General features: G+C 42.6%; 1 protein-coding gene across 2 annotated transcripts; it reads right to left on the bottom strand.

Moving 5' to 3' along the window:
• Window positions 1–3,591: 3,591 nt before the first annotated feature.
• On the bottom strand, window positions 3,592–17,750 carry LOC139578845 (ATP-dependent RNA helicase DHX15). 2 transcript variants are annotated; one of them, XM_071406930.1, is made up of 15 exons: window positions 17,698–17,750; window positions 17,135–17,284; window positions 14,766–15,114; window positions 13,868–14,061; window positions 13,106–13,265; window positions 11,843–12,061; window positions 11,435–11,602; window positions 11,082–11,168; window positions 8,229–8,378; window positions 7,818–7,926; window positions 7,377–7,568; window positions 5,556–5,678; window positions 4,600–4,790; window positions 4,290–4,459; window positions 3,592–4,092 (listed from the first exon to the last, which is right to left on the bottom strand). In XM_071406930.1, the coding sequence occupies exons 3-15, from the start codon at window positions 14,982–14,984 to the stop codon at window positions 3,975–3,977; spliced, it is 2,100 nt and encodes a 699-aa protein (XP_071263031.1). In that variant the 5' UTR covers window positions 14,985–15,114; window positions 17,135–17,284; window positions 17,698–17,750; the 3' UTR covers window positions 3,592–3,974. The 2 variants fall into 2 exon arrangements, with proteins under 2 accessions (XP_071263031.1, XP_071263030.1); XM_071406929.1 differs by lacking the exons at window positions 17,135–17,284; window positions 17,698–17,750 and adding an exon at window positions 16,164–16,364.
• Window positions 17,751–18,569: the final 819 nt, after the last annotated feature.

Below are 18,569 nucleotides of genomic sequence, written 5' to 3'. Positions count from 1 at the left end.
AAGGACAAGACCCTGCGTCCATGTATCGACTACCGGGGCCTCAATAACATCACGGTTAAGCATCGTTACCCCCTGCCACTTTCCCCCCGTTTCATTGGTCCTTTCCCCATCTCTAGAGTCCTTAGTCCCACTGCTGTTCATCTGCTGTTACCCCGTACCCTCTGTATACATCCTACTTTTCATGTGTCCACGATTAAGCTCTTGTCTCACAGCCCTTTGTCTTCTGTTTCCAGAATGGATGGATTTGCCCAGCCAGGAGAAACTGCATCAATATGATCCACCTCCTGCCTAAGTACAGACCACTTGTCCAGCACCAGAAGCCCAAAACCATCATGGTACAGAAATGGTCACAGGACAGCTGTGAAACTTTGAGGTGAAACTTTGAGTGTACTGAGTGGAATACATTCATTGATGCCTCTGGCGGTGACATAAACCTTCTATCCAACAGTATTGCTGACTATATCAACTTCTGTGTGGATAATGTTGTTCCACAGAGAGCTGTGAAGTGCTTCCCCAATAACAAACCATGGATTACAAGAGACATTAAGAACACACTCAATATGAAAAAACAAGCATTCCTGATGGGTGACAGTCAGGGTGAAATGGATACAGAAGGAATTAAAACAATTGATCCGTGCTGGGAAGAGGGACTTCAAGTGCAAGATTGAGCATCAATTTGCTCGCAACAACATCCGGGAGGTGTGGAAGGGGATGCAGCTCATGACTGGATATGGTGGGCGTTCAGCTGAGGGAACTGTGGAGGCACCAGCTAATGAGCTCAACCTGTTCTTTGCACGCTTTGATAACTGCGATTTCTCCACAGAAAGACAGAAGGGTCTATGGAGAGGTTACAGCAGCAGTCTTGCTATTACTCGAACTGTTGACCAGGTAAGGAAATAATTAAAACTGACAAATGCCAGGAAGCCTGCAGGACCGGATGGAGTCAGACCCCAGGTGCTCAAGGACTGTGCTGAATAGCTGAGCAGGATCCTGCACTTTATCTTCATGCAGTCACTGTCTACCTCTAGTGTACCTACAGTGGTCTAAGGCACTGCATCTCAGTGGTAGAAGCGTCACTACAGACCCTGGTTCGATTTCAGGCTGTATCACAACCGACCGTGATTGGGAGTCCCATAGGGCGGCGCACAATTGGCCCAGCGCCGTCTGAGTTAGGGTTTGGCTAGGGTAGGCCGTCATTGTAAATAAGAATTTGTTCTTAACTGACTTGCCTAGTTAAAGAAAGGTTAAATAAAAGATTACAGAACCACTCGTTCTCAGACACGATCATCACTAACACAGGTGCCCCACAAGGGACGTTTTTGTCACCATTCCTCTTCACCCGCTACACAGCAGACTGCCTCCATGGTTTTTAAAAAGGCTCAGCAAAGCCTATTCTTTTTAAGGAAGCTCAGATCCTTTGACGTTTGCTCAAAAATGGTCCAAAAGTTTTTTAATAGTGTTGTGGCTAGTGTCCTGTTTTACAGTGTAATCTGCTGGGGGGGTAACATCACTAGGGAGGAAGCAAACAGGCTCAACAAAATCATCAAGAAGGCTGGATCTACCATCGGCACCAACCAGGACAAACTAGAGCCCATGCTGGATAAATGGACTCTAGTTTGCTTAGAAGTATAGAGGCCAACACTAGCCACAGTACCTGCCTGGAACATTGCAGTGCGATGGCAGACAGATGTATTTTACCCAGGGCCAAAACAGTTTCCACAGATCCTTCTTACCATATGCCATGAGACTTCATTTTTTTAAATATCCATTGATGTGCTGCTTTTAATGTTTGTGTGTCCTTGTGTTTTTATGGTCTATTTACTGGTAATGTAAGTATTGACTGGTACAATCAGATTTCCCATCTGGGGGATTAATAACCATTTTATCAGCTGCTGAAGCCCTATTGGATTCATCAAAGTGACTTCCACTGTAATGGACCTTCTCATGATAGTACAACGTATTGTAATCCCAGAAACTTTACAACCGGAAATGCTAGGCAGAGTGCACGAGGGACACATGGACATTGAAAAAGGTAGCGGCATATATGTTTTATTGTAAAAATGACTTATCTGCTAGTTGTAGGTTACTATTCAAGATACATTGAAATAGCAAAGACACCCATAACCACATCAGCTGAGGTTATCAATGGATTACCATCAGCTGAGGTCCTGGTTAAAGATAACGCTTCCCAGGTCTCCACAAGCTCCTTTTCCAGCACAATTTGACTTCACACGTGACCAATAACCAATACCACGCACAAAGCAACTGTGAGTCTGAGGGCTGTGAAAACAGTCAAGGGACTGTTGAAAAAGAACAAGCATCCGTACAGGGCTGTTAGCTTACATGGTCACACCACTGCATCATGGGCCGTTGCCTGCCGAGCTCCTTATGGGCAGGAGGCTGCGTTCCCCATTGCCTGTCTCGCCAGCTCAGCTCAAACCCCAATGGCCTAACAGGAAGGCATTCCCTGAGGGACAAACAGCTGAAACAAACACAAACTGTAGACTTTAATCAGACACTGGGCTGTGAGAAGGTTAACGTGTGTGGATTACAACCTCAGACACCAGCAACAGTACTGCGGAAAGCAGATGCATCATGCTTCAATGTGGTGTACACAGGCTCAGAGGAGGAACAAGACATCAGAGCACTTCCAGATCCAGCCACAGACAACACACAGAGGGGGATGGAGAGAGAATCCTCAGAGCCACAAGCTCACCCAAAATACTATATTACGTTAATAGAATATACTGTTGGGCGGACCTATACCCAGTAAAAAGAGAGGCCATCCAAGAGTTCAGACTAATTTCAAGCTTTCATACAGTTTCTGGATGTGAAGTAGCTTTGTTAAAGAATACTTGTTCTCAAATTGCATTGAAGTTATTTTTCAATGTTAGGAAAATAAATAGTGGGGTACGCCATACCAGTAAAACACAAGCCTAGCACAATAATAAAATCTGTCAAAAACTGTTGGCAATTGCACCATTATTTAACATTACCGCATGTCAGCTGCCTGAACATGAGCAAATTGACTTCAAAATGTGCAGTATACTCTCCAAATTGCATCATGGTTCGACAAGAACCTTAAAATGTTATCAAGGCGGAGATATGTGGGCCAGACAGAGAAGTGCACATACAGCACTGGACACATCAATTCAGGCTATAAGTGTAGTGTGCCTAATGACAAACGCGGAACTTCATTACACATTTTGGTTTTTTAACAGATTTTGCTTTCCATTCATCAAATTGCAGGTGCACTGTTTGGATGCTGGAATTTAGTGAGGTGAAATATGCCCCGGTAGTCAACAGGAGAGCGTTTTGAAGCGATTTTTTGACAATCAGATGAAAACATAAGTAGTTGTATTACCTTTTAATGTGGTATAAACACATGATCAAAGTTGACTAATCTTTATAGGCCTAATTGGCCCACGGAGGTCACTAAATGAATTGGGATTCTATATGTAATTCTATGATTAGACGCATAACATTTTTTTAGTAGTAATTCCCTTACCAGTAAGAAATTAAATCCACTTTCACCCCTGGGTATACAGGTTAATAATGTACAGTTGAACATTTTAGATAAAGACCATGAGCTATTATTCATTGTTTTATTCAAGTCGAAGCTCCTTTATTGAAGAAACAAGGACAACCTAGGCAAGTACACTTTCTCAGGGTTCACAATTTCCTAGAGGAACATCAACAATATCCACATGAATACTCATGCTTAACATGTTAATTGTATTCCTTTTCGAAAATCTCTAATCAGAATAGCCTAATATTCACCATTGAGATCAATTTCATAAATGCTTACAGTTATACACGTTGCTATTGAATGGACAGAAAAACCACAAACAAAAAAGTTATAAAAATCATATCTTGAATCAAGAAACATTAAGATTGAAGATAGGATACAACTTTAAAGTATGAATTGTGCCAAGCTCTTTCAAGGATGTCTTCCTCTCTTCAGTCGCTGTTAATCAGTACTGGGAATACTCCTTGGTCTGGAGTTTGGCAACGATTCGCTCCAACTGCCTCTTGGCTTCACACTGTGGGAAGTTGCCCATTTCGTAGTACTGAGGAGCAACCTTCACCAGCCTGGGGAGACAAGATCAATTAAAGCAAAGTCGTAGAATATAATCAAAATATCCAATAAAAGCATTACCTGTAAACGACGAGTAAATTAGTTTTGAAATGTTGATGCTTATCAAAAACCCTTGTTATTTACAGTGTATTCGCTAATCGTTTTATTTGAGTGGACATTTCTGAGTTATACTTCATGACCACAAACGTACCATTCCGGTTTGATATCCGAGCAGGTGCGAATGTAGTTCTTGGTTGTGAGGACAAACTCATTGTAGAGCACCCACTCTGGCTTGTGGTCCAGGACGGTAGACGGGTGTAGCTGGACCACCTGGTTGTCCTTGACTGTGAGATAATGGCCCGTGCGCTCCAAATGAGCCACCTAAGCAAACAAGAAAACATTTCCGAAAATGCACACAATGCGAGATAAATCGTATTTTTTTCACTTAACTCAATTCCATTTCAATTCATGCAATTCGGAGTTAATTGAAATGGAACTTGCCCTGCTGTGCACCGACTGACCTGCATGAAAAAGCCTGTGACGAGCGCTCGGCGGATGTTGATGTAGTAGTCTCTGCTGGTGAATTCGGTGCTGCGCCGGGGCAGGTTGAAGCGGTCCATGATCCGGGACAGCTGCGAGCGCACGTTGTCGGCCGACATCAGCGAACGGTAGTTCACAAAGTTGTCGTAGCACCACTGTGTAGACTCGTGGTCTGAGAAACGACAACAAAGACGGCAAGTCAAATAAGCATCATGTTTCAAAGTAAGTTACTTAAAGGGACATAACACTTAAAAATCAGTCTTCAAAAGTTAATCTTCTGTTGAGATAAGTCCATGGCCATGTTCGATTACCCATACTTGCGTTCTACATAGTAGGCATTTTAGGTATGCGAAAACCGAATGTTTTATAGTAAATTTAAAAAATAATAAAGTATGCTTTAAATGCAGGATGTTTGTTATACTCATTTCGGCTTCTCTTCTATTAGAATTTGCTGCACACTTGAGGAAGAGAATCGTCTTTCCAGACTCACGTGTGTTTGACAACAGCTGATTATTAGCTGATGATGAGATAAGGGGACACGCTATACCCAAATTAACGAACTGCGGGAATCAACGCAAATGCGCATCAGATGGTGCACTCTCAGGATGGGTGACATTTGTTGCTTACTGCATTAGGTTTTTTACTAAACAGTACATTCTAAATAGTATGTAGTACAATTAAGTAGATTTCGGACACGGCCCATGTATCAGTCCATCAATTTATAGATCCAAATATCCCATGTTAATTCCAGATTTGTGGTGCTTATCTTTAGTCTTTCATTAATTAAGGTTGGTCTACACAACCGATGGTATAGGATGTATAGGTATAGGACTTTTGAGGTCTAAAACATCTGATTAACGTTGATTTTGGAGTCTAATCTGTCCCTTTAATTAATTTGACCCTATCAAAATAAGATGTTTGTGGTGGCTATGTTTACTTTGTTTGAAGGCATGGTAGACGTTGAGGAGCGTCAGGTGGTCTCCGTCGATGTGGGCGAACCGCATCTTGGACTCGTCCGCCGCCTTCTTAGCCTCGGTTGGGCGGACGAAACACTGCGGGACTAGACAAGGTTGGTATGGGCCCCAACACAGACGCCCATAGGGATGAGTCAAGCATTCACAGAACAGAGGAACAAGGCCTATTGTAGCTAGAAAACTTGACAGAGAGCATAGGGGGGCAGGGCAGGACCAAGTGGTGTGTTTATGAGGGGGGGCTCTTCCGACTGCATGATGACTGGCTACTAGCTTGTCAAGGGAGTCAACACCTAACCACATCTGCAAAACAAAGAGGTTTCACACACCTGCAGAGCGTTAAAAGAGCATTGAACTTGAGAACAGTGTATATATGTATAACATTCAAGAGAATCCAAGTCCATTTCACATTCAAGTCAATGGCCTTGACGTTATAAAAAGGGAAATAGATGTCCTTATACGATGTCACTACTGACATACGGCTTTGTATGGAAGAACATCAATATGTCCAAATTGGGAGTTTTTGCAACACCACCGATCATTACTTTCATGTTCCGCCTGTAAGCCTAATTTTGCTTTACTCATACATGTTTAAATGAATATTTGACATTCAAGGTAGTCATTTTACAGTCGCAGACCAAATTCAACATGAATTTCAGGAACCGTTACAAGAATCAAAAAATGTATGGCCTTTGTACTGAACTGGAATTTCTATGAATCTCCTGAGTTGATAATGAATTGACCACAACCAAATCACAAATGTGTATGAGTAAAACACGAGGGGAATGCCAATTTGAAATACTGTGAAAAGTCCAAACACTGAACATTCTATATGATAAAATCAGAAATCTATCTTGCCATATTGAACGCAAATAGTTTCCCCCCGGTAGTAAAACCAAAACTGGCCAAGAAAGCTTAACCTAAATCAACCACCCACATGCAGATAACAAATCATCCTGTAAAATGTGTAAACCTCACTTAAATCAAAAATAAAGATCAGGTCTTGATGAGAAATAAATTTGACGAGTAAGACCATGACAACATCTTGACGATAAAAAAACATTGCTTGCCATGGTATCTTGTACTGCCGGTGCAATTGGTCCAATAATACATCAAGAGACACCATTAAAGCAGCCATAGACAAACCACTAAACAAATGCAGAGGCAATGTTTTAGACCTATCTAAGAACACTACATTGAGATGCCTGCCCTGCCCAATTGCACTGAGGATAAACACTCCCATATTTCAAGAAGCTGGAAGAAACATGGTCAACTTTTCAATTTGATACAGAATACAATTGGCTTTCAGTTTACTTTTCCATCAACCATCACTTGATTGATAATGACAATTAGCAATTTAAGGTATCTAACCAGTAAGCAATCCAAATCCTTTATGTAGACCAAAAAAAGTGTATTTGTCCGTGGGGCCCTCTACAGCAGAAGTTTCCCACATTTGGCTTTTTGTTATATCACATTTTGATTTGAGGAATACTTACCAAATATTGTTAACTTGAGCCCTCCATATAAATCTAATACTTTCTAGCATCTTTGCTAACTAGATCTGCAAGCCCCCTTAACTGTGGGCCACCTCCTTACTTTCCCAAAATATTAATTAACTCTTCCAGGAATTAACAAATAGCATTAACAAAGCACTGATGAGACAATCAATTTAGAGATCTCCATCTTGCATTAAATTGGAAACCACAGGGTTGAGAGGGTGCCAACTGGTGCCAAGGGTGGGCACTGGGCGACTTTGGATGCCAGCCACCCCGGCCCTGGGCCATTACCTGACAGCATGGCGGTGATGGAGAGGATCTCGTTGGAGCAGTTGAACTCGCAGCTGGCGATCACCATCTTGGCCAGCTGTGGGTCCAACGGGAACTCTGCCATCATGGAGCCCAGCTCTGTCAGGTCGCCGTCGTCGTTGAGCGCCGCCAGGTAGTTGAGCAGCTCCAGCGCCCGCATCAGGGTCTCCGGGGCTTGACATCGCAAGGGAGGAAGCAAGAGGAGCAAGTGATCAGTACAGCATAGAACATGTTTGATCTCTTTGTCATTTTTTACTTTTCTGCCTGTCAAAGAATCAATCAACAAATTATATTTTATGATAAAATGGTTGGTCAAGAGGTATATCAAGAAAAATGGCTGCCAGTCAGTTTCAAATGAAACAGTTTCAAACTAAAGTAGCACTTCCAACAGGCAGGTATTCCAGCAAAACCTTGGCTCCTCACCTGGTGGGTCCATGAAGTCAAAGTGCACCAGGTCATCGATACCCAGCTTCTTCAACTGCAACACGACAGAACCCAAGTTGGACCGGAGAATCTCAGGATACGTGTTGTCCTGTAGTGGAAAGGAAAATAGTCAGATCAGTAGAACATGAAGCCATTCTACTGGTATCATATAATCCGTTGTGTAACAAGTTCGGCTAATTCTGCCAAATCATGTGTTTAACAAGAGCTGAACGTAAAGGACGAAACAGGCTTCTGTAAAATGCCCAGCACCACATGAGATACGTTAGACTACAAACATTTCCTTAATAAATTAATTGTCCTCAACATTATCCATAAGATAACACAATTTATTCAATATTTCATTCGACCGTATACTTTGCCCCAACATTTCTACAATCCAGGACAGTTCACCTGCATCTCGGTCTTGTAGGCTTTCTCAGTGTAGAGGCGGAAAGTCTTCCCTGGCCGTGTCCTGCCGGCACGGCCCGCCCTCTGCTGCGCCGAGGCTTTGCTGATCGCCGTGACCAGGAGAGACTCCACCCTGATACGAGGATTGTACACCTGTGGGTTATAGGTGTAGACAACATTCTCACTCAAGTCTTTATTTTATTTAAAAAAATGCTGGATGCTGATTCCACGTTGGTTAATGTTAACTCAAAATGACACCACGTCCCAGTTTAACAATGTTTACTTCACCGTATGACCACAGTACATAGTTGCCATCAAACTCAAGTCAGGTCCATCTACAGTGAGACTACTGCGCAGGTGTACTAACAACAGAGTGATATCGCCGTAATAACAGAAATATAGGGATACTTAAAACATGAACTTAACAGTTAAGTCCACAGTGAATGACATGGACAGCCCTTCTAGAGTTAATCTTAAATCATACATTCATTACTTAAACTGTACCACAGATGTACAGGTGAAAATCAATGAATACACAAATGATTGAAGATTATCACTTGTTCATCTGTAGGTACAGTTGGAGGGATTTGGATATGGGGCGAAGGGAAACCCATTACACAAGTGCTAGTCTGCAACGGCAGAGAGGTGGATAAGTAACGGGAGAATTTCTGGTTCAAATCCCAGGTCAAATAAACAGGTAATAAGGGAACAAATGTATGTTCTCAAAAAATTCACTGTCGCTAGGTTTCATACAATTGGCGACAGATAAGCACATTTTCCCACCAGAGGCGCGTTTCCGTCAAACTGATTTGTTGAGGATAAACGTTGTGTGTAATGACGTAGTGAACATTAAATAACTTTGCGGTTAAATTCCCCATGTACCGAATTAAATAATCTAAGTTAAATGGGTTTCCATTGCATTTTCAACTCCACCGATGATTTTGTCCCAAAAACTGTTGCGATAATATAGCAAACTTGCCCAATATGTTTTTGGCGCATGCTCTAAAGACAGTTTGCTGATAAAGTGGACAGGGTAGGTTATATGATAAAAACCAGATCATTTGTAATTGATAATTGGCAGCCAAGCAAACCGGTCATCATGTCACCAGCATCATTCAAATGATCGCCTACCCTTGATATTTAGTGGAAATTTGCATGAAGCTCATCACAGTGCACTTAACCACCAAGAAAAGACATAAGTTATAAAGTTGATCATAACTTATTCCATCTGCCTATAAATTCTGCATGCTTTTTCGAGTGGTAGTACAACAAAATATATCACATGACTAAGTTCACTTAGAAACTACATTGGCACAATCTCATTCCAAAATCATGGGCATTGATATGGAGTTGGTCCCCCCCTTTGCTGCTATAACAGCTTCCACTCTTCTGGGAAGGCTTTCCACTAGATGTTGGAACATTGCTGCGGGGACTTGCTTCCATTCAGCCACAAGAGCATTAGTGAGGTAGGGCACTGATGTTGGGCGATTAGGCCTGGCTCGCAGTCTGCGTTCCAATTCATCCCAAAGGTGTCTGATGGGGTTGAGGTCAGGACTCTGTGCAGGCCAGTCCTTCCACACCGATCGACAAACCATTTCTGTATGTACCTCACTTTGTACACGGGGCATTGTTATGTGAAAACAGGAAAGGGCCTTCACCAAACTGTTGCCACAAAGATGGAAGAACAGAATCGTCTAGAATGTCATTGTATGCTGTAGCGTTAATATTTCCCTTCACTGGAAATAAGGGGCCTAGCCCGAACCATTAAAAATAGCCCCAGACCACTATTCCTCCTCCACCAAACGTTACAGTTGGCACTATGCATTCGGGCAGGTAGCGTTCTCCTGGCATCCGCCAAACCAAGATTTGACCGTCGGACCGCCAGATCATGATTCATCACTCCAGAGAACTCGTTTCCACTGCTAGAGTCCAATGGCGGCGAGCTTTACACCACTCCAGCCAACACTTGGCATTGCGCATGGTGATTTTAGATTTGTGTGCGGCTGCTCGGCCATGGAAACCCATTTAATGAAGCTCACGACAAACAGTTCTTATGTTGACATTGCTTCCAGTGGCAGTTTGGAACTCGGTAGTAAGCGTTGCAACCAAGAACATACAATTTTTCCACGCTACAGCCCTTGGCAGTGTGTGTGGCCTAAAACTTAGCGGCTGAGCCGTTGTTCCTAGACTTTTCCACTTCATAATAAATAACAGCACTTACAGTTGACAAGGCAGCTCTAGCAGGACTGACTTGTTGGAAAGGTGGCATCTTATTACGGTGCCACGTTGAAAGACAGTGAGCTCTTCAGTACGGGCCATTCTACTGCCAATGTTTGTCTATGGGATTCGCATGACTGTGTGCTCGATTTTATACATGGGTGTGGCTGAAATAGACAAATCCACTAATTTAAAAGGGGTGTCCATATACACTTCATGGCCAAAAGTATGAAGGTTTTAATATCAATATTTGCACATAAAGCATTTCTACCACAATTGTCGCAAAATCTACTTCACAGACAAAAAAAAGATCCTATCCTATCTTGTCTTGTCTTTCGTATTTTGTTTTGTCGACATTGGGAAACTTTACTGATAACATTCTGTTTCTATGAGGCCTGTCATGAGTTGTTTTATGCGTCAGGTAATTCATCCGCTTGAACTGGTTGGATGGAAACCTGGTTAATGAACTACTATTACTTTTCTATCTGCATTGTGCTCAGATTGTGGACTACAGACAGTTCAAGTGTCCCTGTTATTGAAAAAAGTACAAGTTCATAGTACCAGTGCCTGGTATTCCCTCTGGGTTTGAAATGACGAGACAAGGAAAACAATTATAGAGGGAGAGGAGTAGCAGCCTACCTTTTGCTTGGCAAAACCGGGATCGATCACAAACACCACTCCGTCGATGGTAAGGGATGTCTCAGCAATATTTGTCGAAACCACAACCTAGGGAACAGGCATTGGGGTTAGCACTAGCAGACAATTTGCATACTTACATCATAAGCCATTGGAAATATTTGGTGATAAACAAGCACCAATGTATGAAATCTGGGTTGTATATTCAGTAGGGCACCCCATAGTAAAACATTTAGAAATTGAAAATTTTAATCTGATTGTATAAGTTCAGGAGGTACCTTCCCATTTCACTCAGTTCCAAAATGTTTTCTTCCTACTGAACACAACCCTGTTTTTGCAGTGTTCTGCTGGTCTACCTTTCTTCCTATCGCACCGCTGGGCTTCCTGGGGGGTGCTGCCTCAAAGATTCTTTGTTGCTGCTGGGGAGGCAGTGTGGAATATAGTGGAATGACTTTGATGTCTCCGACTTCAGGTCCCAAGTCGTCGATCTCCCGTTTGATCCGTTTACAGGCCTCGTCAATTTCCTGATAGACAGTTCAGAGTCAGGCAATATTCATGTTGAGCAGCAGACAGGTATCCTGAAAGTTAAACCTCCCCAACAATTCAACTTATATTCAGGCGACAACCTTGGTGTTTTCAGTATCACTCTTCAACACTGAACTGAACCATCTTGACTGCATATGAGAAGGGCTGGAGGTATATCTCTTGAACAGCGAACCAACTCAAACTATCTGGATTGCATTTGAGAAGGGGTGGAAGTATACCTCTTGTCCGGTGAGGAAAAGCAGACAGTCCCCCTCCTCTTCCTCACACATGTGGATCTGAACGACCGTGCGGATGGCGGCTTCTAGGTAGTCCCGCTCCGGCTCAGGGGTGTAGAAGATCTCCACGGGGTGTGTGCGTCCGGGAATGGTCAGCAGCGGACAGCTGTCAAAGTACACTTGGAACTTCCCGGCGTCTAACGTGGCACTCATCACAATCACCTGTGGGCAAAGAACATATTCCTGTATAATGCTTTGTGGTTGTTGCAATGTCACTTTTAGTGTACAATAGTGAAATCCTGACTATGGGAGCCAAAGTGGGAAACATCTACGTTTGAATAGGGATCTAGAATGGGCGAGCAAATAATTTGGCTAAATTACATTGGGACTAAGGTAAGTCAAAAGCAATCCAAAAACATAACCCTTAAAAAGAGTGACTGCCTTTAATAAGCAAAGAAATCCCTTTGAAAACGGCCTGTGGCATCGATATGAGTCAGAAACAGTTATTCTTGTGTCGTCTTAAACAGTTTGGATAATCAGTGCGCCACAACGGATAAATTAAGGTTGGGTTTTGATTTGACAATGTCCATTTGCCCACTATCATGGGGGTGAACAGCTGCAGTGATTGCAAATACTGCACAAACAACTTACACGTAAAATTGACCAACTAAAACATCCTCTGCAAACATGTCTTAATTAACAAATTTCTTGAGTTACAGTATCTTAAGAGTCATTCTGGGGATTTTGCAGAAGTGAAATAGGCTTCCGTGTCTACAGTGTCTCATGGGCGACAAACTAACCAAATGCAGAATCTGTCAGGAAACACACCAAGACAGAAATCTAATTTTTCTAATAAGCAACAGAAAAACACGTGCCAATTGGCGTGTTCAGTGGCTCTTTTGGCCTTTTGTAGAGGAATGGGGAATGGGCTAAGCCAGGGGTTGTTTTGGGACTTGAAAATAATTTCAACGGTAAAGCAAAATTTACAATTCATATGTGGGTTTTCATTCTTCATGCGACTCATTCAGTTATGGTCAATGATATTTTAACTCCATCCAAAAACAAGCTAATTTAAATTAAACTAATGAATCAAATTTATCTCCAGAATGGACTAAATGCAACAACAAAAAAGAAGAGATACCAACCCTCATTTGTCTTTCCTTGATTCCTCGCCTCTTTCTCAAAACACAAAGGAGAAGATCCAAATCAAGGACACGAGGAATCGAGGAAAGACTTGAGATTCCCCCCTGGACTCGGAGGCTGTACCTTGAGGTCTGACCTCTGTCGGACCACCTCCTTCAGTACTCCCATTAGGATGTCCGTGGCCAGCGTTCTCTCGTGGGCCTCATCCAGGATGATCACGCCATACCGCTCCAGCAAGGGGTCGTTCATGGCTTCCCGAAGCAACATACCGTCTGTCATATACCTTAAAGGGGAAGGACACGGTTTAAAACATAGCAGATGCTGACCGAGTGATGGCTTGAACATCAAAATGGGTGTTCATTGATCTTATGCCTCTTCAAAATGAATAATTATAAACAACCTTTGCTCTCTTTTAGTGTGCAGCTGCAAAACTATACCAAATACTTGTTGACCACAGTAGTCTAAAATAACTTAATTCTTATTCATTAAAGCATGTCCAAACTATTTTGACTGAAGCTGTGTGTGTTGAATTGAATTAACTGGCTATAACCCCAAATTCTTGGATCGTGTATTCTGGGGGTATTCAAATTACAGTTCTGAAGGGCCAAAATGCTTAGTTTTTTTTGGTTTTACCTATGTTGTGTTGAGTAGGCACAAAACAGAAGAAAACTCTTAAAAACTGAGTGAAGTGGTACCATCTGAACTTATCCAATAACAAATGCTCATTTTCTAATTTTGTTGCATAACATCTTGCAGCGCTTTGCTACGTGCGTGCCCTAATAATTATGATCCTGGTAGTATGCAAGAATGAAAACCGGAAGTGTTTAGGCCTGGAATTGAATAACCCTGATGTAGCCTCTACTATCCAGACAATAAGTTGCTTACTTCAGTATGGTCTTGGCGGAGCTGCAGTCCTCGAATCGTATGGAGTAGCCCACCTCCTGGCCCAGCATGACATCCATCTCGTCGGCCACCCTTTGGGCCACGCTCATGGCTGCCACCCTTCTGGGCTGGGTACAGGCCACCGCCTTCTTGGGGCCACCCAAGCCCTTCACCATGTCCACACACCATTGGGGGATCTGAGGAGGGAAAGGGAGGGCATGTTATGGATGTGTCTGTCTAACTGAAACAACATAAACATATTTCAAAGTGCATTGCTTTGGAGGGGAGGGAGAGAATTGACTGGAATGCCAAATTACAAACGTCCCTTATACACTACCTCTTCTGTGTTTGCAGATCTGAGGGAACAGAGTAGGTGTAAACATAGTGATGTAACCACTTGCCCTTCCATGGCATGTGTGTGTGGGGGGGTGAAAGGTGTACAGTAAGCAATATCACCCATCTGATTCCATCAGAAACTCAAACACAGAGGGAACCGGAGATCAAACTAAAGGTCAATCCAAACTGCTTCTTCTGTTACAAGCATGAAGATTTACCAATGCAAAAAATGCAAACGAAGCACCTCTGCAAAAGTAGAGAAACAGAAGAATTTAAGCCAGATATTAACATTTAGGGTTTCCCTATTTCCCGGGGCAAGTGACCTGAGCAGTCAGGCAAGTTGCCCCATTGGGCAGGGGATGTTTTTTTTTTTATATATATTTTTTTTATACAGATAACCAAAATGCAAAGAATTCTAGTAGTTTGGTCTTTCTGGTTCCTCCCGTGGGTAGGTGAAAATAAGTGATCATAATCTTTCGGCCAACCCAAAAAAATACCCCCGACTTGCCCAATGGGAAGAGCTGTTTAGACCTTAATGTTTAAGGACTATTGAACAGAACTGCACCTGTGTGGTTTTCCCGGAGCCCGTCTCTCCGACAAGCACAAAGCTCTGGTGGCGTGCCAGGATGTCGTTGAAGCGCTCCTTGTACTCCCACACAGGCAGCTGAAGCCTCTTCTTCAAGATCTCATAGTAGCGCGGCGTGTGGGGCAGGTTTGTGAACGGGTTGATCTGCTGCTGCATGGCTGTCTGCTTGAGAGGAAGCATGCCTCCCCCGGCCATCATGGTGTTGGGGGGCACGACAGAGGGCTTCACGTCCCTATCTCGGTCCCGGTCCCGATCTCTGTCACGGTCCCTGTCCCTCTCCCTGTCTTTAGAGCGCTCGTCACGGTCCCTGTCGCGATCTCTGTCTTTCCTGAAAAATAGAAGAATATACATAAGTCAACCCACAATAGTATATTACTTGAAATAGAGTACACTTTAATGTAGTGGGACATTATTATTACTCAATAATCAGTGTATTTATATTATTCATTGCCCATTCTACAGCAGGAAACTTTACAGATGACCCATTCATGGAATCCAAATATGCAAGTTTTTCACCTGGTCCCCAAAAGACTATTGTATGTAGATGAAATCAGATGATGCGCTAATGCAAGTTGGATGCAATATTAGAATACGCAAGTGTTGGTTATTTGGCTATCTTGCAGCTGAGAGGCTAGTTCCTGAACTTGAGAAATAGCTTGGCCAATTAATTGCCAAATAAACCCCAACTCCATGATTAAAGGATTACATTTATCGTCAATTCCCACAAGGCCCAACCAAAACTCAACCCCTCTGAATCAGAGAAGTGCATGGGGCTGCCACATTGGGCACCTGTTGTTGTGGGTGATTAACTGCCTTGCTCAAAGGCAGAACGGCAGATTTCACCTTGTCGGCTCAGGGATTAGAACTGGCAAATTTTCGGTTACCTGCCACCCAGCTCGTGTACATAAACAGAGTTGAGCGAAGACGTGGGCGGACTGGAGCTCCGATGTCACAGAAAACGACAATGTGTCGCATAATTGCGGGCTATTTTTTGGGGTGCCGTAGTTTTTTAAATAAAAACTCAATTGTATGTGACGTCGGAGCTCCAGTCCACCCAACTCCGTTGATGTAAAGACATCGTGGAATTGAGTTAACATTATGGCTAGCCAGTTTACTCTAACGTTAGCGCTAGGCCGCAGAACATCAACACGTGCCTTGTCAACATGACTACACGAGCGTCACAGGCTGATTAACACAGGAAACTCGCGGATATGTAACTAATAGTGTATCATCTCTACAAAGTAGCCAGCTTATAAATGATAACTAGTAAGACGCAATATTTGCCGGTTGGTACCTAGCTAAACAAAACAATCTAGCCGTTCGCTAGCAACAACTTGCTACCCGAAAGACAGTAGATGCATGAAACGAGAAGCTTACCCATCAGATCTCTTTTTATTGGAGTAGTCGTCACCTAAATCTAAACGGTGTCTTTTAGACATGATGAACAAACACAGATTTAAAATAACAGCGTATATTTAGCTAGTTTCCTTACAACCGGCTAGGTACAGTGTTCCGCGCGAGGAAGCAAATTCGGGTAACCCGGAAGCAGTTTGTTTTAGCTCACTGGTTGTGCTCCTGAAAAGGGTAAAACCACGGACAAGAACAATGAGACAGGTGTTTCACTGGATTATAAATGTGAAGCATCCGCTTGGCGTTTCCACTCACTAGTGGGCAGTGGGAGGAGATGGATTTTGGCAGACATTCTGCAAATTTTCTTATCGATTAAACATTTGATCTCAATACAGTTGTCTGTTCAAAAAACTAGAATATGTTATGAACATAGTGGACTAAGTATTGTAGACCTTGTCCTATGCAAACGTTTTTAAAAATCGTGTTGTTTAGAAGGTGCGCAAAGGCGAATTGAGTTCTTGCACACGCGCACTTCACAGAATAGGCGTCCCCTAACGCAAATATGCAGATCATGCTAGAACACGCCAATAGGATCTCGCTAACTCGTGCTTGAATCTGCCCACTATTGGTAAATTGTTCCCCATTGGAAACGAGGGGCGATTGTCTATCTTGGTTTAGTTATAAAACATCTTCGGTAAAACAGTAACAAATGTGTTGCTCACTGCTGCCATCCTCTGTATCATTGCGCCATAACAGTTGTTACACGGTCAGACTCATTAATGTTTCAGCACAGTTGAATAGCGGAAGTTATCAGTATACTTGGTGTCTTTCTATTTACAGTGTTGCCAACTTAGCGACTAGTCGCTATATTTAGCAAGTATTCAGACCCCTCTAGCGACACATTTTCAAAAAAGCGACTAGCGACAAATCTAGCGACTTTTTCTGGTGTTATTGGAGACTTTTGGAGACTCTGACGTGAAAGCACGTATCGTTCTTACTCTTCTCAACGAGCGTGCTGCGGTGGGCCGGGCCCCACGCCCAGTCCTCGCGCAGCAGTCCCTCCCAGTTGCAGTCAGAGCATGTTCATCACTCCTCGTCTAGACTGCAAATGAATCGCATGCGGGAAGCCGCCGCTGGATGATGCGGCCCTGGTTTACATAAAAAAAAAAAAATTAACCTGAATTAGGGCCAGACTAGTTACCATAATTTTCTCACATTGCCATTGACAGTTTTTTTCTATTGTCTCTTTAGTTCATTTTTAGATTGTTAATGTAGATTGTATACAAAAAAATGTTATGGTTAAAAATGTTAATGTTTTACTGTGGGCTCCTAAGTGGACCATAAGGTTAAAAACCAAACCAAATTAAGAAAACTAAACTAAAAAAATATTTTTTTTTATTAAAAACTAAGTAACTCCGCCAGTGTCTCTTTAGAGTCACTTTTGCTGGTCCCAAGCCCGGATAAAGCAGGAGGGTTGGAATTGTGACATAAAAAAAACAAGAATTGACAGAAGAAAGTTCATTTGTAGTTCTAAACATATTTAGGGTGTTTTTTTACTCACTTTTTGTCTCTCCCACGACGTTATTCCTTTCTCCTACAGAATCCATCACAATTACATGCACATTGCCAATTATGCAAATTAGGCGATGACGTCATTTAGCTACTTATAGCGACTTTTAGGACAGCCAATAGCTACTTTCCTTACTGAGGAGTTGACAACAGTGATTTGGTAGCGTGCACTGAGAAAATGGGCTACATTATCGTAAGATCCGCAGGTTTTACATTCTGTCTCTAGGACTAGGCTACTTGTTTTCAGGATATTCAATATTCTATGTGACAAGAAATTGTAGATCACATTAAGGCCTATTAGAAAAATACAAATACACTTTAACTTTGTTAAAGCAAAGCCCCTGAACTTTCGTGTATTTTCTGCACTATGCAATGATATGAGCAGTGACCATGTGACGCTTTTACAACATACAGAAGAGAGCTGGTTATCAAGGGTCAAAGTATTGACACATTTTTTAATTGAGAGGAGCTTAAAGTTTTCTTTCCTGACCATCATTTTCACTTGTCTGACCACTTGTATGATGACGAATTTCCCACACAACTGGTCTATCTGGGTGATGTTTTTTCTTTCCTGAATGATCTGAATCTAGGATTACAGGGACTCTCCGCAACTATATTCAATGTACGGGACAAAATTCCGGCTATGATTAAGAAGTTAGAGCTCTTCTCTGTCTGCATTAACAAGAACAACACACAGGTCTTTCCATCATTGTATGATTTTTTTGTGTGCAAATTAATTCAAGCTTACGGACAATGTCAAATGTGATATAGTGAAGCACCTGAGTGAGTTGGGTGAGCAATTATGCAGGTACTTTCCTGAAACGGATGACACAAACAACTGGATTCGTTATCCCTTTCATGCCC

This window comes from Salvelinus alpinus, chromosome 6, assembly GCF_045679555.1.
Source record: "Salvelinus alpinus chromosome 6, SLU_Salpinus.1, whole genome shotgun sequence".
Lineage (NCBI taxonomy): Eukaryota > Metazoa > Chordata > Actinopteri > Salmoniformes > Salmonidae > Salvelinus > Salvelinus alpinus.
This window is presented reverse-complemented; position numbering and strand designations above follow the sequence as displayed.